Source organism: Hydra vulgaris, chromosome 10, assembly GCF_038396675.1.
Source record: "Hydra vulgaris chromosome 10, alternate assembly HydraT2T_AEP".
In the NCBI taxonomy this organism is placed as follows: Eukaryota; Metazoa; Cnidaria; class Hydrozoa; order Anthoathecata; family Hydridae; genus Hydra; species Hydra vulgaris.
The window spans coordinates 30,975,813-30,999,730 of NC_088929.1; the positions used below are offsets into that span (position 1 = coordinate 30,975,813).

The following is a 23,918-nucleotide window of genomic DNA, read 5'->3' on the forward strand; positions in this document are numbered from 1 at the left end:
TATAAAAAACATTTATTACAAAAACGTAATAATTTAAGAATTTTTTTTTTATAAAAATTTAAGAAACGAAACTTTTTTTATTTTATTTAGTAAATTATTTTATCACTTAGTAAAATATTTTATATGTGTATATATATAATATATAAAACATATGTTTTTTATAACATTTTTTTTACAACTTTTTCAAGTTTATTAAGTATAATTCTAAATTAAAAGATTAATTTAAACAAGTTAATTCAAGGACACCCGTTTTTAGCAACCATTTACATGTATACATTTTTTTTATTTTGAGATTATAAAATAATAACTTTTTAAAAAAAGAATTTCTTTAGTATCAAGATTAATTATATTCTTTCGAAATCATACAAATATATAATTTCTAATATCGTAAAATCCCCTGAGTTTGGTCGTCATTTAAGTTTGGTCATTTAAGAAGAAATAATAAAAAAGCAAGCGTTTTTCAATTTTTACAAACTTCTTTTCTCCAATAATAGGGTAAAGTAGTTTAATAACGCGACCTTTTTATATTTAGTTAATTATTATTATGTAAACTCTATATTTTTTAAAAAGTCTTTTTTGATTAGGTAGTATGATTATTTAGCTCTAACCACGAAACATATCTTCGTCATTCTTACTTCTCTTTTTCGATGATTTTCGAGTATTTTTTCAAATTATGTTTTTTGGCCATTTTTCTTTGACTTGGCCTGGGCGTTTCAGTTATTTTATCCGCAACTAAATTTCGATCGACAACAACAACAACAACAACAACAACAACAACAACAACAGCAACAACAACAACAACAACTTGCATATTTAATAATCTTCTAGTTTTTACTTTTCTAATTATTTTAGGTGATGCAATTATTTAGGAATTATTGAACGGATACTAGATGCAAGGGTCTGAAGATCAAGGTTCCAAAGTAATAAACATGCCAACATCAGAATTTTTGCCGTTTATGCAACTAGAAATTACACTGCGTCCAAAAGCTACTTGGGGGATAATATTAGGGTTGAAAGGATAGATTCCTGTTGATCTGAATCCTGATATGGCATTTGCTGGTGTAGCGGTACGCAACCATGCTTCAGTAAATAATAGTGGAAATTCCAGTTTTGACAGTGATAGTCCAGGAAAGTTTCTTCTGAAATTATCAATGGAAACATTCCAGTAAGTTTTTAAAGGTTTGAAAACGCTTTTGTCTAGAAGTTGAAGTTCGTGACTACAATGCGCTGGAAGACAAATCATATGGATGTTTAACTTTTCGGCTTCCTTTATTACAGCAATTTCCAAGTGACTACGATATCCGTCGAAAATGAACAAAGCTTTATCTGGTAATCGGTGCTGGTTAAAATGACGCAAAATAGTACAAAATTCTTCCTTAGTTATATACCCTTTTGGAGTCATACGAAAAATACTTCCAGGTGGCAAATTATCCCCGTACTCATGTTTCGAATTTTTTCCTTTATACAAAATCATAGGTGAAATCCAATTGGTTCCAGTAGCATTTATACATGCAACTACAGTAACAGTTTCTCCTCTATCTGCATGAGTAGCTGTGTGTACACGCTTTGCTCCTTTTTTGCCATTACTACATGAGTGCCAGTCATTGTTAATTGCAATCCAGGTTCATCGGCGTTGTAAATCAATTCAAGATGGTGTGGCAAAGTTTAGTTTTTAGTAGACTTTATCACCAAGATTGTAAAAGTTTTGAACAGTTTTAGCATTGAATCGCATTAGCCTACCATAACTGAAACTTCTACATTTCCTAGAAGCAACTTCAGGATGGCGCCTGAGAAATTCTGCGAGCCAATCTTTGTCTGAAATTATTTATTTCATTAGTATAGTTTTTTTATTCTTAATATTTCATTTAAATGTATGGACAAAATTGATTTTAATTAATTTTTTTAAACTCGATTATAAAATAAAAATTAAAAACTATTAAAATAAGTACCAGCAATTTCATTCTTGAAACGATGTGGCAGATTTTTTTGAGTACATATTTCATATGCATGTTTTCCAAGTTGTATTCTTATTATGCCAAATCCTATTTCTTCAAGACGAAATACTCTTTGCTTAATTTCAGATTCTACTATTTTGGGAATAATGCACGTTCAACCTAGTTTACGATTTAGTGATCTATCCTTACTCGTTAACCAGTCTCTGAGAGTTCTTTAAGGAATGTTATAATTTCGCGATGCTGCCGCTACTGGATTTTCAGTTCTAACAGAATATAATGTCTTTTTTAAATCCTTTGTTTTCCATTTTACCCTAATAGTTATTTTTTTAGGTTTAGTCATTCTAAAAATAACAAAAATAATATTTGACAAATTTTCTAACAAAATTTTGTAAATTAATCGAAAAATCAACATTGCATTAGTTAAGTGACAACAAAAGCATTTATAAACATCTTTAAGTTTAAAACAATAAAATAATGAGGTTGTGAAAAGATAACAATAACAAAAGTACATTTAAAAGGAAAAGGTATTCCCTAAACAGTCATTTTTGTGTTAACTGATGCAATTAGCGCAGCAACTTAAACAGTATTTTTAAAGAATTTTAAAATTTACGTTTTTTGTTTCATTTTTTTAAATTTCAACATTAAATATACAAACAGTAGTTTAAAATAAATTTGAGAGCAAAAAAGTTAAATTACAAGCTTCGAGTGCAATTACAACAATATAGACAAAATCTCAATATCGAAAATCAAAATAAACATGTGGCGTTATTAGCCCATTCCAGCCTGGCGATATTGGCCAGATATCAATGTTTTATGTAAAACGGTTTTTTTTTTGTTTATATAGTATAAATAGAAACGATACTTTTTTGATCAATGATAAAAAAAAGAATGGTCTAAAATCACGCTCTCTACACTGAATAATTGCGAATGACTCAAAACGACAATAAAATGGGCGAAAGTTCAAAAAATATGATGTTTTATAACTAAATAATGATTTATCTAAGAAGTTCAGACAATGTTTTCTAAATAGCGCCATATTCTTTAAGCCAACTTTAAAAAATGAAATGGCGATAAAGCCACCGGCGGTATTTGGCTACTTTACGGCGGTATACGATTACTTTACCAATTTTTTGTCACTTTTCGTGTAAGAATCATAAAAAACTATGTTTACTTAAAATCTGCTGAAATAATTCGACTAAAAAACAAGAGTTTTGAAATTATGAATACGATTGAAATTTAAAATAACCAAAGCATTGAACAAACCCAGTAGGCACGCAACGTTTTATTCACGTTTCAATCACGTGTATTTTAGGTGACTTCGTCCAGGTTACTATTTTACGTGAAAGTCACGTGAAAGTTACGTGCCAAAATATCTCGTCTTTCGGAACTTTTTTTATTCTCAAAAAAAACTGGCATAAGAAATGTGAAATAATATTTTTTATTATATTAATTATTTTTTTATAGTATAGTTTTTGTATTCATTATATTAGTTATAATTATTCACTTCTATGATAATATAATTAATTTTTATTGTAGTATTATCATAATTAAAAAAAAAAAAATTGGTCTATATAATATCTTTTAACGCAATGCATTTAAAACAGAACTAAAAAGAACAAAATATTCTAAGTTGTAATATCTAATATCTAAATTATATCAAATTAAGTTAAATAAATTAGTACCCTGTTTGCCGTCCCTATTTGCCACACAAATAAGATTAAGCTCAAATACAAGGTATGCTTTTTTTCTACTTTATGATATAATATTTTAGACTGGCGAATTTGTCTATTTTGCTTACTTAATTTAGTACGAAATAAGTTATGTTATAACGAATTTAATATTAAATTAAGTAAGCTACATGGACAAATTATGAGTTGTAGCAGAACTTATTCTTGATTCTTGAGCAATAATAATGTCTCTAGAACTTCTGTATACATTATTACTCAAGAGTCGTTTAGATAAAAACCCAAAATAGATTTTCTTTATTTGGTTTTTATCAACAAGGTTAAAGAATTTATCCAAGATAATATCAATAAATAAATGTGTTATGTTATTTATTATTGATATATGTATATATTATTATTAAATACTTTATCTTTTTATAATATATGACATCTTGATCTCGTGCTTTACTTGTTAAAAAGGGTTAATACTTATTTATTTCCTTTTTTTATATTATTTGAATATTATATGAATATTATATATATATTCGAGTTATATGAAATTATTATTATATATATATTATATGACTTTTATTACTATTGTTATTATGTACAATATAAAACAGGTTATTAACACGGATTTGTTCGATGTTTTCCCCACAAAAAGATAATTATGATGCTATTGTATTTGAAACTGCATTTTACCTATCTTTCAATGTTAACAACCTTCCAATATGTAAAGCAAGTTTCTCTCAAGTATAGCATTGCTTTTTTAAAAATTGTTTAATGATTTAGATCAAAGAAATAGCAACACCAGAAAATCTTGTTGCCAAAACAGTTGGTGACTCACCATGTAAGATTTGTGTTAAAAATTTGTGATTTAAGATGATTATTTAATATTCATATTATTATTTAAGTTTTTATTTGTTTCTTTTGAGCTAAATTTGGTGTTGTGAGTTATTATTGGAGAAAATATAGACTTATTCATTAGATAAAGTTTAATGCCTGCTCTTACCCCGTTTCCTTCTTCATGTTTCAATCATGTATATTTAAGGTGACCTTGTCCAGGTGACAATTTTACTTGATTAAAACGTGAATGTTACGTTGCCAAAATATTGTGTATTTTGGAACTTTTTTTATTCATAATAAAAACCTGTGATTAGAAACTTGGAAAGATATTCTTTATTTACTATTTTTTTATAATTTAGTTTCCGGGATTATCTCATTCGGGATATTCCCGGAATACCAGATATTTTTCTGAAATTTATCTTTTTCCAAATATCCGAAAAATTTTCCATACATACAACTTATATTACAAGTTCCATACATACAACTTATATTACAACATATAACAAGTATATATTATTCATCTATTTGTTTTTATGTTGTTTTAGTCATCATTCATACAAAAACTAAGAAAAGTTTTTAAAAAATTGAGAAACAACTTGGCTGAATGCAAAATTATGGGAAAAATGAGGGGGGAAATGTTCTGAATTTTTTCAGGATATTTTAAATATAATGATTACATGAAATATGTAGTTTATATAATCATTATTGTAATTACTTTTTATTTTACTTTTATAATAATGTAATTATTTTGCATTGTAATTTTATAATAATTTAAAAAGTAGGGCGTAAGATATCTTATAACTCCGCAATGCATTTTTGACAAAAATAAAATGTCACATATATAATATTTTATCCAAACATATTATCTTATAACTAAGTTTTATCAATTTAGGTTTAATAAATATATTATAAAGCTTAGTTCAAAATTGTGTAACGTTATGGCAGATAATTATCATATTGCAACACGCAAAAGATCAAACCCTACTACAAGGTATACTTTTTTTTCTACCATATTGTATATTATTTTAGACTGTCAAATTTGTCAATGTAATTAATTTGATAATAAATAAGTTATTATAACTTATTTAATATTAAATTTGTTAAGCTACATGACAAATGATAAGTTCTGCATAAAATATTATTGACAAGGAAGACCCAATGGTATTGTTATGTTATTGCCTAGGAATATCATTCTTTAGTAAGACCCAATAACCTTTTAACTTTTAAAGTTTGACTTTAAATTTCACTTTTCCCTCTCTTTGTCTTCTTTTTTGATCGCACTCTGTAGTAAGAATTTGATTTAATTCATATCTTGTTGGAGAATGCAACTTGATTCTGAGTTGAATTTTCAGCACTCTGTATTTATTGGTGACCTAATTTGATAATACTTTATTATACATATTTTTAGTTTTATACTTAATATATTATATATAATTAGGGGTAGATAAGGCTCCTTAGCCATGGTGAATCTTTCCACAACAAAAGGAGCCTCAAGGTGAAAATCTGACCATGGATAAGGAAAATCATGATATAAAATCCCCACTATAATGCTTTGTGGTTATGTGATAACTATTACATTTTTATAAATTGTTTTAATTTTTGTGTGCATTCTAAAATGACATTTAATGCTGTTCAAAACTTTGTAGATTACTCATTTAAAGCAACTTCGTGGGCTGTCACCTTTGCATCTAGTGAGTTAATGTATGAACAAGTTAATGCAGAAACAGATGCAAATATAAGAAGATGGAAAACAAAGTAAACAAATTATCATGTTATCACATAGTACACAGATGTTATCACATAAGGTGAGTACAGGTCTTTTTCTAATCACGCCCATCAGTTATTAACTTTATATAGATATAGATATAGATAAATCTATAGATAGATATTAGATATAGATATATATAGATAACAAATATTTTTTTAAACTTGTATTTTTTATTATGTACTTCTTTTTTTTTAATCATCTGTCGACTTTTTTGTTACATCTTTTTTATTAAATACTTATTTACTTTTTTAGCAATCAGAGTATAAAATTAGAAGGCAAATGACTTTTATTTTTTTACACTGTATGTAATATTGTTTTCTTAAAATTATTTAATGATTTAGATAAAAGAAAACAAATAACACACTAGAAAATCTTGTTGCCAAAAGTAGTTAGCAACTCTCAAAGTAAGATTTGTTATAAAAGTTTGTGATTTAATATAATTATTAAATAATCATATTATTATTTAAGATTTTATTCATTTCTTTTTAGCTAAATCTGATTCATTAGATAAAGTTTGATGCGTGCTCTTATAGAAGAAAATATCGACTGATTCGTTAGATTATGTTTGAAGCGTGCTTTTATGGGAGAATAGATATATAAGTTTGAAGCGTGCTCTTCGTAAGTTGCAGATCTACGACTTCGTACTTATTACTTATTGGATATAAGGAGGATATTTTAACAAAAGTGCAGCTTTTATTACAAATTAAAAATTTTTATGTCAAGAACTAATATACTGACTAATAAAACCATGTATTTTAATACGTATTAAATATTTCCTCGACGATGAGTTTCTTTTCTTTACACGAATCCAAACACTTATAATTGTAATTATAAAGCATAATTATTGCTTAAATATTACGTGCCAAAATTAACGTAAAAAGCACGTCTTTTGGACAGTTTATGGGGACCAAAAAGTCACCTAAATATCACGTGCCAAAAGTAACGTGAAAAACACGTCCATAAATCACGTGAATTGGTCATTTCATGAGGACCAAAAAGTCACCTAAATATCACGTGCCAAAAGTAACGTGAAAAACACGTCCATAAATCACGTGAATTGGTCATTTCATGGGGACCAAAAAGTCACCTAATTGTCACGTGCCAAAATAACGTGAAATTCACGTTTTTGTCACGTCGCTGTGCCTACTGGGAAAGGATTAAATTTAGCAATAGGGCATTTCCATTTCTGTGCGTAAACTTTTCTTTGTTTTTACAATTAGAAGCTGGGACTTATATGCATGCTATTATGATTTTCTTAAAAAACAATTATAACAAAAATATTTTTTTCAAATTTAGGTTATCTGAACGTTTAAATATGTATATTTTTATCATTTTGTGTGTGTGTGTGTGTATGTGTGTTAACGTTAAAAGTATGATAATATTGATAATGTCAATAGTTTGAAAAATATACAATAGTTTTCAAAACACTATCTAGAAATATTTGATTACTGCTATTTCTCATTGAAAATATATTAAATATGAGTTGCAGAGATATAATATTTCAATTGAAATACTCACAAGCAATTTATTTTCATAAAAATAACTACATGAAATCGACAAAAAACTTCCGACATTTTATAGCATCATTTTAAATTTAGTGTCTCTTTACTTTTTTAATTGACCCCTGCCCCCTATCTCATATACGTCATGCAGACCCCCTTTTCCTCATCCGAGCGTACGTATTTTATGGACGATCATTTAAGCAGTCTAAAATAATTCTATTTTTGCGCTTTCGTTCGTAGAGACTTTAAAAATATTCATTTTAAATTTTATAATCATTGTTGTAAATACTTTAGATTAATAATAACTATAATTATTATAAATATACAAATAAATATTATTATTATTTGTTACTTTTATTTTTCTGATATGCATTTTTACAACCTCGTTTTTTAAATAATGAAAAATTAAATTATTTTAGGCCTTTAACTGTAGGAAGTACAACCAAGTATTTAACTGTAGGATTAAAAAGTATTTAATGCTAGTTTTTATTTTCATTATTTTATTTTTACAAAATAAATTGAGAATGATTGTCAGTAAAATTCATTAAAAAGTTTGAAAAAAAGTTTGTTTATGCCTGAGATATGAATGTTCAATGCTTAAAGGATGCTTTTCTCTAAATGTGGATAAAACCAAATTTATTTTGTTCCACAAAGTTAATAAATCAAAAAATATTCCCATCAAATTGCCTAATCTAATAATAAATAACACTAACATTAAAAGAGAAAACTCAGTAAACTTTCTAGGCGTAATCTTAGACGAACATTTACGCTGGAGTTTACATATAAAAAGTATTGAAAATAAAATAACAAAAAATTTAGCAATGATATATAGGGCTAAACCATTTTTAAGCAGTAGTTCTTTGAAAAGTTTATATTTCTCTTTTATTCATTGTTATTTAACTTACTGCAATATTGCATGGGCAAGTACAAACCATACAAAATTAAAAAAAATTGTACTGTAAACAAAAACACGCGTGCAGAATAATTTTTGGAGCTAATAGAACACTACCTTGTGAGCCTCTTCTGCGTATACTTGGAGCATTAAATATATATAAAATCAACTTACACCAAGTTTTAATGTTCATGTATAAAACAAATTTAGGATTATCTCCTAAAATATTTTAATTATATTTTGACAAAATAGTTCATAAATATCCAACAAAATTTTCAAGTAACAACTTTGTTGTCCCAAAATATAATTCAAAACTAACTTCATATTCAGTTCTTTATCGTGGACCCTACTTGTGGAAAATGTTTCCCAAAATTGTAAATACACATAAAACTAGTATAGAGCAGTTTAAAAATGAATCAAAACAAGCATTCTTACTTATGGATTTTAATATATCCGATTTTAAATGTTTTTTTTAATTAAAACTCAAATACATAAAATAATTAATACAAAATTATGTCACTGAGTGTATCAACATTTTTTTTTTTTTTTTTTATTATCTTAATTATGGTATTACCTCTATGACGTTTGCTAATTTATTTACGTTATTTCTATATATATATATATATATATATATATATATATATATATATTCTATTAAACACCCAATAATTACATAAATTATAGATAAAAAAAAAAAACAAATAAAGAAAATGCTATGTGTGTTCTTGTACTGTTCTTGGAATGTTTTCTTCCATCAAAGTTCTAAATATAAGTCTTTGTTCCTTTAAATTCCATAATTGGACAGATTGTTTTAAAATTGCGGCGACATTGGCATCTAACACTTCCTTAGGGCGTGCAGTTTTAATTTTATTGCCCTCGATCATACATTGCAACATATTAATACCAAATTGCTTGCATATTTATGAAGTTGACTTGCATTTCTATGAAGTTGACTAATTTATTTTTGTTATTTCTATGGTGTATATTAATTTATTTACTTTTTATTTTTAAATCTTACTTTAAATTTTTAATTCTTAAATAACTGATAATATCTTATTTATTTTTTCTTATTCTGAAAAAATGATCTTACTCTTTCCTTAAAGTTTTATTCTTTAAGTTTTTCTTTAAATGATAAGGAATTGTTATCTATTTTACTTTTTTACTTTCATTTTTTTTTTTTTTTAATAAATAGTTTGTTAACTATAGATATTTAAATATTACGGTTTTTGTAAATACGTGAGAATAGGGCTCGGTGATAAGGCTAAATTAGTCTTCTTCTTGCCCTGCCAATATTTATTTTTATTTATGTGCTTCGAAACTGTATGTATTATTTAACGGCAAAAAAAAAAAAAAAAAAAAAAGAAAAAAAAAAAAAAAAAGGATGAATATTCATCATAGGGGTAGAGTATGGGATACAACGGGGCCAGGCTGCCCCCCTTGAAAATTAGTTTGCCATCCTTGAAATTTTATCTAATCTTATAATAAATATTATATCGATTTTTTATTTTTAAATAGAGGAAGAAATCAGAGGAAGAAATTAAGCTTTTTCCGTAAAAAACGAAGAAATAAATAATCCTTTGCTATAAACATACTCAAAAAAATCGTTAAGATAAAAACTTGGAAAACTTGACGAACGAGGGAATCTTTTTTTCAGATAAAAAATACGTTTTTTTGATAAAATAAAACTTCAGATAGTCTTTTGATTTCAATTTAAGATTTTTTTCACGCTGTATACTAGTGCTTTAAAGTAAACCGCGGCTAGTTGGCTCGGTATTTACTCTATGAGCTCTATAACCCTAAAAGCACATTTATTTGAAAATATTTAAGTATAGTCTTAAAAAGTATGAATTCGGGTAATTTGTAAATTTGCATTCATTTCCAAAAACAAGTTCCGGGCCTTCCCAGGCCCTCAAAAAAAAAAAAAAAAAGAAATTGCGCTAACTTACCCCACCACGGGGTAGGTTGGTGCAAACTATAAAAATGATTATTAATGTACTATTAAGTGCAAAATCAATAAAAACGTTTTTACTATTAATTTTGGCAACAAATTTAAGACAAAAATTTAATATTACTTTAAGCTGGTACTAAATATTAGTAAGTATAACAGCCAAAACAGTAGCCCACTTTTTGTCTGTGAAAAAAAAAACTAAAAAAAATTTTTTTCATTTTTTTGTAAGAATAAATTTTTTCAATATTGTTAGAAATTAAAAGAAAAAATTAGTTTTATAAAAATATATACTTTTCTCCATAGTAAATGCTATGAGCCAACTTACCTCGTGAAAACTTTGCCAACTTACCCCGAAAGCCTTTTTTTCAATAAACAGTCTATAGACCCTGAAAAGCAGCAACTTTGAATAAAAGTCAGTCTGGAAATAGTAAACCAATTGTGACTGGAGCTTTTACAATAATTTTTTTTTCATGTGACTCACTATTTTCTTTGTAAAGTAAAAAGGAAGCGATGTTCCAAAAGTTACGTTAACAAAATGATTTTGACAAGCTCGTTAGATTCTACAGTTTCCAGTAAACTTCCTATTTAACATCTACGAGAAAGCAAGAAAAGCACTCAACCATACTTTTTCTAGTCTGATTTTTCTCGGCTGTCAAGGCTTAGCCATCAGAGGCAAGACAAAGGAGTCTTCGAACCTATTCCAGCTCTTAGAACTGAGGTCTATGGATGTACTGGTTTTGAAAAAATGGATAAATCAACCAGCAAAGTAAGTGAATGTCAGATGTCACAAATGAAATTTTGTTGAATTTTTTTAGTTTGTTGGATATAAAAGGAGGTATTATTAGCTAAACCAACAATTCATTAAACCTTGTATTTCACTTTAATAGTTTTTATAATTTTTTAAATTGTATCGGTATCGATATCCTTCCGTACTGTGGACCATGAGTTCCAAACTAATTAGGATTTTTGTGGATTTTATGAGACAGCCACTACTAAAATCAAGGATCTGTTTTTGATTATGAAAGAAGTGCTTTTTTATTCCAACTTAAGACTCGCAAACTGTCAGGGACAATGCTACGACGGAGCTGCTGCCATGTGTTCTGAAATTGCTGGCTTGTTCTTCAACAAGAAAGCCCTTTATGTTAATTGCAGAGCTCACAATTTAAATTTGGTTGTACAAGATGATATAAGAAACATAACTGATATAGAAAATATCATGTCCCTCGTTCGAAAGTTCATCGCTTTTACCAGAGGCTCACCAAAGAGACTCGCTTGGTTTTCAAGCCTAAAAGACCAAAATGAAAGCGAAGATGGTCACCAAAATGGAACATCATTTAGATCTTTTTGCCCAACCAGATGGATAATGCGCTAGCCATCTCTAGTATCTATTACCAGTAATTACAGATCACTTCTGGTTTGGCAGGAAGATCTTACCACCAACCCTGACTTTACCAAATGCCGAGTGGAAGCAATGGCCTTTTTGTCTTCTTTTCAGTTTAATGAAACCTTTTTTAAATTGGAATTTCTTCGAATCATTTTTGCCATCTTCGAAGACTCAAGCATTTAACTTCAGGGAAGCCAACTCAACTTAAATAAAGCTGAACCCATCAATCAGACCCTGAAACAAATTTTAAGATCTTTGCGTACTGAGTCCTGGCCCGTCCCGAAGAGATTTTATTGGGGGGGGGTGATGTATCTGTTTTTTGCCGACTTAATCAAAAAAAAAATTTTAACCGACTAAAAAAAGAAAAAAGTTCTCGTTTCCCAACATTTGCCGACTGCAAACTATAGATCCATTTTTGCTAACTCCAGTGTCCAATTTGCCGACTAATAAAATTTGTAGGCTAGACACCACCCGCCCCCCCCCCTCTCGGGATGGCCTTGGCTAAGTCTTGTTTCAAAACACTTTTTGATGCGGCAACTGAATCTGCTAAAACGATGGATTTAGACAAAGCAGCTCTGCCCAGGAAGAGTAAAGTACCTGCAAGATTTGAATTCGACTTCAGGGATATTTATTACCAACAAAAAGGACCCAAATGAGGTCTACAAGCAGTTATACTTTACCAGTTTAGATGCAGTTTTAGTTGGTCTCACCAACAGATTTGAATCAACTGAAACCACTTGTCATTTAACATGAGTTGAAGAGTTTGTGATAGGGTTAAAAAACACTGAATGTAGTATCGACTACATAAAAAACTTCTACAAGGAAGATTTTCCTAATTATTAAAGAATGCAGCTTCACCAGGACCTTTTCATTGACGAAGCTAATAGAAAAAAAGTTTAATTAGAAAATTTTCAATCAGCTCTAGATTTCATCCGCGCTAAATGATCAGCTCTAGATTTCATCCGCGCTATAGAGAAGCATTGCCTCGAAAATTGTTCGTTTTATTATAATAGTTCTGGCCTAGCTAGTGTCAACTTGTACAGCAGAACGATCATTTAGTAGTCTGCGTAGACTAAAAACTTTTCTTCGATCGACCATGAGCCAGGAAAAGTTTATATAAATGCTGTATACATTCCAATCAACACATCGCAATATTACCCGAACTTAAGCTATTTTACGGTATATTTGTAATTTAATAAATAAAAATTACTTATAAAGTTTTTGCTTTTTTTTAATTTAATGGCTAAGTTGATATCAATATGTTTCACCGCACGATGACTACTAAACTAATTGATTAATAATTAAGAGAATTAATTTGCGGAACGGAACTGAGACTATAAATCCGAGTATTGATTAATCACTTAAAACGGGTAAAATATAAATAAATGTAAAATAATTTATTTTTATTATCATAGTTAATCGCTAAGGAGTGATGTGTTCTAATAATTATCATAATCAATCTCTAAGGTGTAATGAGTTATACATTATTGTAGTGTTACGTTATGAGGAAATCAGCGACTATGATAATTATTAATAAACTTGGATAATAATTCGATTAAATATTGAACGTTTTCGCTGATATTTAATTAGATATACGAATTAAAAAATTGCTCCTTAAAAATCTTTTTTTTTTGGTGGCATAGCTATACTTTTTCTTGCTGTAACATATGTTATATTTGATTTAATCAAAACGTATTCGTATAAAATAAACCCCAAATACAATGCCTAACTTATGTAAACTTCAAATTATGTAATGTTAAAGCACATATCAAGTTTTACAGTTTTAATTTTACTTGAAAAATGCATTGAAGCGAAATTCTTAACTTTGATTTATAGAATTTATTAGCCGTTTTATAAAGTTTTTTGTTTATTAAATCGTTTTAAAACTTTCGTCAGAAAACGTGGCTATGTGGCCAAAGTGGTTAGCCCGCAGCGTTTCTGAAGTACATTGCTGTGGTTCAAATCCTACCACTTGCACCATTTTTTTTTATATATACAATGTTTTTCTGTTTTTAAAAATAAATATTAAATATTTTTGAAATTCTATAGATATTATATACATAACATATATAAAGATTTAAAAAACTTGAAATTTTTAAACATATCAAAGCACCTAGAGAACTTTGTTGCGAAATACTTGTGGTATTAATGTATTCAGGTAATTTTTTCAATTATTCAGGTAATTTTTTCATTTTTTCATTTATCATAGCTACCTAAGTTATGCAAACGTTGCCTGGTGTAGCACTAACGTGACTAAAATAAATAAACTATTAATTAAACAAAAGCATGCTTTAAGAATTATTGGAAATGTAGATCGTTTCTCACACACTAAACCTCTATTCATTAAATTTAATATTCTCAACGTATTTCAACTAAATCTTTATCAAATTCTTATTTTTATGTTCAAAGTTAATAAAAAAATAGCACCTATTTTATTTAACTCTTTTTTGGAAAAAATATATCATCGATACCCAACACGATTTTCAGAAAACAATTATGTTCAACCTAAAACCTATTACTCTGTTACTAAGTTCTCAATTGCTAACAGAGGTCCTAAACTATGGAACATGCTATTAAATAATGAGTTAAAAACTATTTCTTCTATCAAACAATTTAAAAACAAACTTAAGCAAAAGCTTTTAATAAATGACAACGAATTAAAATTTTTCTGAAGCCTTTGATTAGGAGTAATCACGTTTGTCTATTTCTTTATAAATATGGTTTAAATATATATTCCATATACAGTTCAATTTGTACATTATGACGTTGTTTTTTATCTGATATAATAAACTTTACATATATAAAAGACACATTACATACTAAAAATGTTTTTAAAAAATGTTTTTTTTTTTTTGTTAGTTTGTTTGTTGTTCGTGTATTATCTGTTATTTTATGATTTAAATTCAAAAGCTTTATAAATCTAAAACCAGTTAGGAAAAAAATAATTTAATTAAAATAATTAATTAAAAAATCTTCGTATACTTTTGGATATATTACACTGTAATATAGCGTAAAATGTTTTTTAGTTTTTAATTCATCGTTATTTTATTTTAACGCAACGTTTTGTTTAACGTTTATTTTACGAGTTACTTTGTTTTGTATTTTTATTATTGACATTTTTATTTAAAGGGGCATGGTGATAAGACAGAACTTGTCTTCTTCTTGCCCCAGCCATGTATTTATATATTTGTTCAAAAGTGGGGGATATCACAAAGGATATAAATCAATTTGAAAATTGATTTATATGCTTTGTGATATCCCCCACATATGCAAATTGTTTGAAAAAAAAAATTATGTAAACTTAATAAGGAAAAAAATTAATAAGGCCACCCTGCTACTCCAGAAGGTGCTGCTGTGGAGGCAAAAGAAAATTAAAAAAATAGCCCATAGTTAGCAAAAACTTTAAAACTCTATTTTTGCTATATTTAATTTTTTACTATAAATACATACGGCTAGATTGAAAAAATTGAAAATGTATTGTGTTATGGGGTGGATTTGAACCCTCGCAAAATGACCGACGTCAGCGCATTAAACCACTGAGTTATCGAAGTTATGCATTTCATAGAAAAACAAATAACTTTATAAAACTCTTACAACGATTGCAATTAATCTACACTTTTTAAGTGGGTTCTCTAAATAAGCACGGTTTTACTGCATAACAATAATGTTGCGATTATATATAAACAATATATAAAAACAAATATGTTATATGCAAATGTAAAAAACCATTTAAATAACGTTATATACAGGAATGTGTGTAATATAAGAAAACTTTTCTAATAATGTCAAGTCTTTTTTGCTTAAACTGCTTGGCTTTGAATTTTTCTTTTCCTGTTAATTTTATTGCAGAAAAACAGATCAAATTAACTTATTTGATACATGACCCGTTTTACAAGTCCTCATTTGCTTTGAAAGTAAATATAACCTTAATGAGAGGGTTGAAATTTTATTATAGACTTAATTTTTGAAAAACATCATGAGAAATGTCTTGCAATTGTCATCTATGATTAAATTATATATTATAAGTTTATTATTTATGATAAGTTTATTATTTATGATAAGTTTATTAACATATTGTTTATGTAATCTGAAACTTTTTATTTGCGGGAAGTAGTTAAGTTCAGAATATTTCTTTCAAAATATATAAACGGGGGTAAGTGTTTTAATAAGCTCTCTACGTATGCGGAAAAGGTGCGTACGTTAAGTTTTTTTTACTCATAAAGCAATTTTTTTAAATTAATTATTTTTTTTAGCTATTACTAAAAAATAATAAAGTAAATAAAGAACAAGTATAAAAACGATCGGCGTAGAATAGATAAGTATAAAAATAGTCAGTGCAGAAAAGACCTGTGTTTACGTATCAGGAAAGCTAGGATAAGGAATGGAAAAGGTCTGTGAATAGACTTAAAAAGACCCATATTTTTACTGGTCCTTTCAGCTAGTAATTAATAATAGATTAATATATATAATAATATATAAATAGTATATAAATAGCCAAGATAATCAACACTGTACCTATATTCTTGCTATTAGGACTAGAATATTTTCGTTTTTGCTTATTTATTTAAGTCAATTTATATTAATTTTAATTTGCTATAAGATCTGTTGACACTGACATAGGAACGGTAGAGAGTATTCAACACAAACAGATATTTAAGGAAGTATTGAGATTGCATCTTGCAGATCAAATTAAGACTTTTGGGGCATAAAATAGACCATGTTAGTTTTTGTCCTGTGAATGAACATACCGCTATATCAATTTCAATAAGATTTACAGTACCAAGAATCTCTTCATCTGTAGCTCATATACCATCTGCGGCCATACCACTTTTGGTGAGATAACTTTCCGCGTCTTCACCTAAATACCACGATAAGAGACTAGAGCAAGGTTCTGTTGTCATGTGTTTCATAACCAGATCGCGAACACATACATGTTGACATTCAGAACCTGACAGCAAAAACTAAGTTGCTCGAAAAAAACAATTTCCATCAGCTTTGCATGCATGCATTTTCAAAGGTACATCATTTTCTTTTTCATCAATAAGATCTGGCAAAACAAGTATTTTGAGAGCAAGTTTTTCAGCAATTTTCTGGCGAATATCTCTGGAGGGATGTTTCATTAGGTTGAGGTGACGTTGAAATTCATCTTTATCACCATATTCTGAAGATAATTCAGACATTTTTGAATTACTTTCTTTTTCAATAAATGGTTGAAGATGATGTAGAGAGTATTTTTTTTGCAATGTGTTATTCCCTTTACTGTTACTTAATAAGCATGTAGAATTTGATAAAACATCAAGAATCTCATATGGACCCAGCCACGAGAAAATCTCTTTTAAAATTTCTTAAAAGTACTTTCTGACCAACACAATACTTTGATGCTGTTGCATATTTTCTGTCATAGTCAATTTTTTTTTTCTTTTGTGAACAAACGATATTTACTTTTGTGAACAAACAATATTTTTCTTCCATTCCTCTTTTCATTTCTAAAGCTTTTTGTAAAACCTTTTTATCATATACAAGATTATATTTATCATCATTGAGTGTATCTATGTATTTTACATCGATTGGAAGGCAGGGCTATCGGTTATACATAAGGAAAAATGGTGAGTACCCAGTTGAACTATGCACTTTAACACGTAGAGCAAAAAGGATTCCATCTAAAACTGACACCCAATTATGAACATTTTCCTTTAAGACCTTACTGATTGCTTTCTTAACTGTTTGGTTCTGTTTCTCTACAAGACCATTGGCTTGTGGATGGGAAGCCAAGGTAACATGCTGCTGAGTACCTGTCATGTCATGTAATGCAATGGTTATAGAGTTTACAAACTCCCGACCGTGGTCATTGGTTTGTATTTTAAAACAATCATGTCTGCATATAACCTTATTGAGAAAGGATGCTACTGGTACTGCTGTTTTGTTGCATAGAAGTTCAGCTTCAGTCCATTTAGAAAAATAATCAATAAGAACAATCACAAATTTGAATCCATTCGATTCAGGTAACTGAACTAAATCCACACCAACTTGCTTCATTACTTGTTTTCATTTTCACACCAATTTGTGCTTCACACCAACTTGTGCTTTATTACTTGCTTCATTACTACTACACTTTAACAGGTTTTAAAGCAGGAGAGACTTTAAGATTTCTGACACCGCTCAAATTGATTTATATGCTTTGTGATATCCCCCACTTTTGAATGCCAAAAAAATCTTGAAGATATTTGCTTTCTAACAGCATTAATGCCAAGGTGACTGGCTAATGCAACAGCTTTCTCTGAAGTTCCTAGACCCTCATGAGCTTCTTTAACTATGCTTAGTTGCTCTTCTTACAATCCACAATCACCATGAGAAACAAAAGTTTATTTGTTGACATTTAATTAAAAATAATAATTAGAACCAAAAAAAAAAGTTTTAAATGTCGAAATTTTTTTTGAAATTTTGAATTAGTTAAAAAGTTTTTCTCACCATCCAATAAAATGGTTTTCTCACCATGCAATACATCAGTTTGTTGTCTAAAATTGCAAAGTTTTTACATTGCCTTTTCAAGTTTGCCTTTTTTCCTCTCTCGTTTACATCTTCAGGAAACTTTTTGTAATTCAAATATTTCCTGATATCATGAAAGTTAATTTTTGTACATCTTGAAAACGCCGAAAAAATAAACGCCAAAAACTGTATACTAAAAAAGTCAGTAAAATAATAACGATAGCAGTAAAATTCCAACGTTGGAATTTTGCTGCGCAGTAAAATTTTAACGGAAGTAAATTAAAAACGCTACACCGCACAGTGAACCGTTTCATACAATCTAGCTGGACAAAAATATTTTGTTCACGAATTCCATTGTTCTAGTCATGAAAGGTTGAAATATATAATATTTTGTTGTTTTATTGAATAATTACCTTGGTTTTAATAACTTAGAAGTTCTTTTACGGAGAATAGGAGGAACCCCCCCCATCCCCCTCTTTGCAACAACCACTGTTATAATAAAAAAAATGAAGTAAAAAAGAAGAAATATATTTATAAAACAAGGATACATAATATTATCCTATAAATTTTATATTTAGTTATCAGAAAACTCGTCGTTTGTATCCACCAAACACTCATCACTTGAATCTTCAGATGACTCATTATTTGATTCATCGGACAAGTTACAATTTCTTATTGGAGCCGGATCAATCAAATTCAAAACCTCTACTGGCAGTTTTTTGCTTCTTTTTCTAGGCAGTTCTCTATGTGAGATAACAGGGTCAGAGATTATTAAGAGCATATTCAGCAAATCCATATTTGTAGAAAGAAGTGACTTTTTCCTAGTATGATGTTCTCAAAATTTCCTACAATCTTTTTCGTGCCTCTTGAGATTCTTCTGAGAGCTGGCCAATCGGAAGAATACACGACTTTATAACTTCCGTACTATGCATTAAAATTTTATGCACTGTAACAGGCATGTAATACCACGAATATAAATGTAAATATAAAGTTCTTATTTCAGAACAAAGTTTTTCAAATTTGACACAGTCAATGTCATGGCCAGAAGGTAGCGCTCTTAATAAAACACTAAATTTTTTAATTAATTCGACTTCTAATCCTGTAATCTCTCCGCTCTTTTCTGGATTTAAAAAAAACCTGCAAGCTGTGTTGCCATCATTTGTATTGCCATAATGAGGTTTCGGTCTATCCACGGTGGTTTAGTAATGGACATTTATTATGCGCATGCGTTGTATTCTGCTCAAATGTTGGTAAACAATAATGTCCGCAAGTAAACAAAGAATTACTAATAAAGTTGCTAAACTTCACATTAGATTTATTTGTAGATATTTCTAAATAGTCTATAAGAAATGATATCAAAACAATACTTTAGGTATGGTCTGTGTCATCAAAGCTATCATTTAAATAATTTTACAAAGAGAGAGAAGTGGAACTAAAGTGAAACTAAGCTGTTTTTTAGGCGAAGTTTAACTTGTGCTTACATTGTAGTCTATATTCTAAAGTTTTAAATTTTTTACTGACTACCTTGATTTTTTTTTTTTAATATAAAAGTTCGTGAATTGTTTAAAGCAAAAATCAAAAACCGGTTACTTTTTTTTGTGATAATATAATGCTTTTAAAGATTAGTAAGTTTTCTTTTTATTTGAAAGGTTAAAAATACTGACAGAAATTTTATATAGGCTTTAATACTGCCATTTATTTTCTTTAAATCATTTTGCAGTATTTTATCGTATTATTTTTAGTATCTACAATTTTTCTTTTTCTTGGCTGAGCTTTTTTTTGATATTTTTTTACAGTTGGGTTGTTTTTTATGAAATGCTCATTCATCATGCTTTTTAATCTACGTACTCCTTTCATATGGCAGTAGGTACTTTTCATGCGGTTGAATTCAGCATGAAGACTTTCTCCACCTTGCTCTCCATAAGTACCTAGTCCTACTCCTCATTTTCTAATGAAAGGTAATTCATGGTACTCCAGCAAATGAAGCTTGGGTGTGATTGAAGCATTTGGCCAGTTTTCATGGAAGTACTTCATGAAATCTTTGATTCGATTTTCTGTAACCAATAATCTGTATATATATATATATATATATATATATATATATATATATATATATATATATATATATATATATATATATATATATATATATATATATATATATATATATATATGCATATATATATATATATATATTTATATATATATATATTTTACAAATAGAGTGCTAAATGTTCTTAAAGAACAGAACAATAAATTAGTAAAAAAACACTTATCTAACTTTTTTCTTCAATTTTAAGTTTTACCATTGCTGGATCATCGTGAAGAGTCCTACTCTTCCTGATGATCAAGCAATGGTGAAACTTAAAGTTGAAGAAAAAAGTTAGATAAGTGTTTTTTACTAATTTATTGTTCTGTTCTTTAAGAACATTGAGCACTCTATTTGTAAAATACACTAACATTATATATATATATATATATATATATATATATATATATATATATATATATATATATATATATATATATATATATATATATATATATATATATATATATATATATATAACACAATGATTTAAAAAAACAAAGGTAAAGATCAAATAACAAAAATAATTTTCTCTATTTATTGTGTTCTATTTATCTGTGTATATCAGTGTCGTTGAACCCAAGTTCAACTACAAGGTTTGGTATAGAGTTGCAAAGTTAAAGGATACTTTTCTCCTAATTTAATATATAAAATAATTGTGAAATATGTATTATATGTAGTAACTGTTGTTAATTATGTATCTAGTTATGTCTAATGATGTTAGTATTAGCCATCTATTCCACTTACACACACACCGAGACACACAGAGACACGCACACAGACACGCACACAAATATATTTATACTGTAATATACATTTAAATTTACGTAAACTTTGTTTTTAGTAAAGAGTAGATTTTATAAATTTAGGAAATATATATTAGATATTATTTTACCTTTCACATTTTGTTAACATGATTACCAACAAAACTTTTCCCGTGATATGCTTGTCTTTGTACTCCTAATGAGTTAAGTACCTTATCAAGTTTGTTTACAAGTAGCCCAAATGATTTCTTTATATGGTCTGCTTCAAGCAGTATTTTCAGTTCTGAGATCTATGATTAAATATGTTCTTGAGATAAATTTAAAAAAATATAACCAATGAAACAAAACTTAGATATTCCAATGTATAAGATTCTCAACTGTATTATTCCGGGTTTAATTACCAATCTAAATTAAATATTTTTAGTAAATAATAAAATTTAAAGTTGTTACCTGTTCTTTCTTTTTCTTTTCAAAGTGAATCAGGTGACGTTCAAATACTAATTTAATTTTTTCTTCTGTTATAACACGTGTTTTATCTTCAAGTGCTTGAATACTTATTTGAAGTTGATTTATTTGGCGCTGGTGCTCTATATATGCATTAAATTCCTCACAGTCAAGTGTTTGGTTGGTTACTGCCATTCGACCTGCAATTTTTATGTCAATTGTGTGACAAGAGTCTTCTAACATGTTGAAAAACTTTAAGCATATACCAAGTGAGATATGTAAAGCAGGAACTCTTATCTAATAGTACAAGAAAGTTTATATTATTATTTACAATTGCATACACCACCATATACATTTACCCCACCAATAACTTGTATTGTATTCTATTGAATAAACGATTATGTGAATTTGCGAAGAATTCCTAATAAATAAAATCAAAATAATGTGAATAATAAATAAAAGCAAGGCACCTGATCAAGTGGCACATTGAACAACCGTTGGTCAATAACATTGTCACATAACTTGGCAAACTTGGGATCTGCACCATGGTTGTTAAATTTTGCTAGAGATAAATCTAGTTTCTTTAGTGATCGCATTTCAATGTTATCGTTAATTGGATTTGACATTTCTTGACTTGTTATGTTGCAAAACAGGCATGAGTGTCTACCTAAAGTAGTTGAACAAGTTTGTGTTAAGAAAGCAAAATAAATCATGTTGCATGTATCTGGCCCAGATGAGTTTTTTTAAAGAAATCTGTATTAAATATGTACTTACCATTTGCACCAGTTATTCTATAAATTGCACATAAGAATTCATAATCACCGAATACAAATACACGAATCCGCTTTTCTCTAAAATTGAACACAATTAAATTATTATACATTTCTTTAAAAAGAAACTGTAACCTATCATAATCCTGACAATTGTGGTAAGAAACCAATAGTTGATGATTTTGTTTATGTCAAATATTGGTTGGATGTTTTTGAATTTTTTTAAAAAGATTTGTTTGTACCTATCTAGTCTATCTAGTACATTTGTTATATGTCCTTGTAGATTTTCGATATATGCATGGCAATTCCTTGATTTCATAAGAACCTCTTTTTTTTCAACCATAAATGGAGCGTTTTTAACAATAAGATCATCACATGACCATTTCTTAGCCACATTTCTTTGTTTTGCATTAGAAGCACAAATTACATTGTTGTTTTTCAACCACCTAAAATGATAATGTTTTTTTTATTATCAATAACTATTAAAATTATTGAATTTGTCTTTTCAAGATTTCTATATAATAATTGCAATCTTGTGTACCTAGATAATATTTTCATGTTGACATAAGTACTGCTCATGTTTGCTTTTAAACTGATCATTTCTTCAGCAGATATTTTGGCTTTTGAAATATTTGATTTGCTCAGAATATTTTCTTTTTCATTTTCATTGAAAGATTTCAAAAGAGTAGCAGTTTGCTTGATTGTAGAACTGATGCCTTCTCCACATGTTTTGCTCATATTATGTTTTAGATGTAATTGTCGTCTGCGAATTGTGCGTAAACATACATCTGAGCTTTCTTTGTAGGCTCTTGGTGTTGATGTGAAGCATAAGGGCTAAAATGTTGTGTAATTTATTTAAAATATTCAAAAAATCATACTATAGTTTCCTATTATAAAATTAAAAGCATTTTTGTTTTGTTATAGTAATTTTACAGTTCCTTTTTTTGTAAAGATAGTCTTACCCTTGATCCTCCTGTCGGAAATTCAATTACATTGGATTTTGTTTGAGACATTTTTTGTTTTATTACATGCAGAGCAGCATCTTCAATATTTCTTGGTATAACACTTGTTGAATGCAATGCAAATATATCTGAAAAGTTTATTTGTGAAGTTGATGAAGATGATATTGATAATGTTGTTGAACTTGATATCGGAGTTGTCTGACAAGTTTTTTGATGTTTCTTTCGTTCTGACAGTTGTTTGACTTTAAACAATCTACCACAACCTTGCTTGCATACTTCTTGCAAATTTTCTATCACTTCAATGACATTGGTTAATGAAATTAACCCATCACTTGGAATTGAAAAGGAACATTTAGGGCATTTTGTTTTTGTTATTAGTTTGCCAATTATTAGTGGTAATAGACATGGTGCACAGAATGAATGAAGACAGTTTTTTATAATAAT

The 23,918-nt window shown here is 28.2% G+C and overlaps 2 protein-coding genes and 1 long non-coding RNA gene across 7 annotated transcripts; 1 reads left to right on the forward strand and 2 right to left on the reverse strand.

Moving 5' to 3' along the window:
* Positions 1-907: 907 nt before the first annotated feature.
* On the reverse strand, positions 908-1,474 carry LOC136086273 (uncharacterized). The gene has a single exon (XM_065808564.1). The coding sequence runs from the start codon at positions 1,472-1,474 to the stop codon at positions 908-910; it is 567 nt and encodes a 188-aa protein (XP_065664636.1).
* A 2,086-nt stretch (positions 1,475-3,560) lies between these two features.
* On the forward strand, positions 3,561-7,014 carry LOC136085909 (uncharacterized). Of its 5 annotated transcripts, XR_010641256.1 has the most exons (6): positions 3,565-3,689; positions 4,412-4,469; positions 5,358-5,456; positions 6,112-6,270; positions 6,575-6,637; positions 6,723-7,014. It is a non-coding gene; the product is annotated as an uncharacterized LOC136085909 (long non-coding RNA). The 5 variants fall into 5 exon arrangements; XR_010641253.1 differs by having other exon boundaries at positions 3,561-3,689; positions 4,412-5,456; XR_010641257.1 differs by lacking the exon at positions 4,412-4,469 and having other exon boundaries at positions 3,569-3,689.
* Positions 7,015-21,333: 14,319 nt separating this feature from the next.
* Positions 21,334-22,020, reverse strand: LOC136086558 (uncharacterized). The gene is made up of 2 exons (XM_065808805.1): positions 21,749-22,020; positions 21,334-21,588 (listed from the first exon to the last, which is right to left on the reverse strand). The coding sequence occupies exons 1-2, from the start codon at positions 21,983-21,985 to the stop codon at positions 21,433-21,435; spliced, it is 393 nt and encodes a 130-aa protein (XP_065664877.1). The 5' UTR covers positions 21,986-22,020; the 3' UTR covers positions 21,334-21,432.
* Between the last annotated feature and the right edge of the window lie 1,898 nt (positions 22,021-23,918).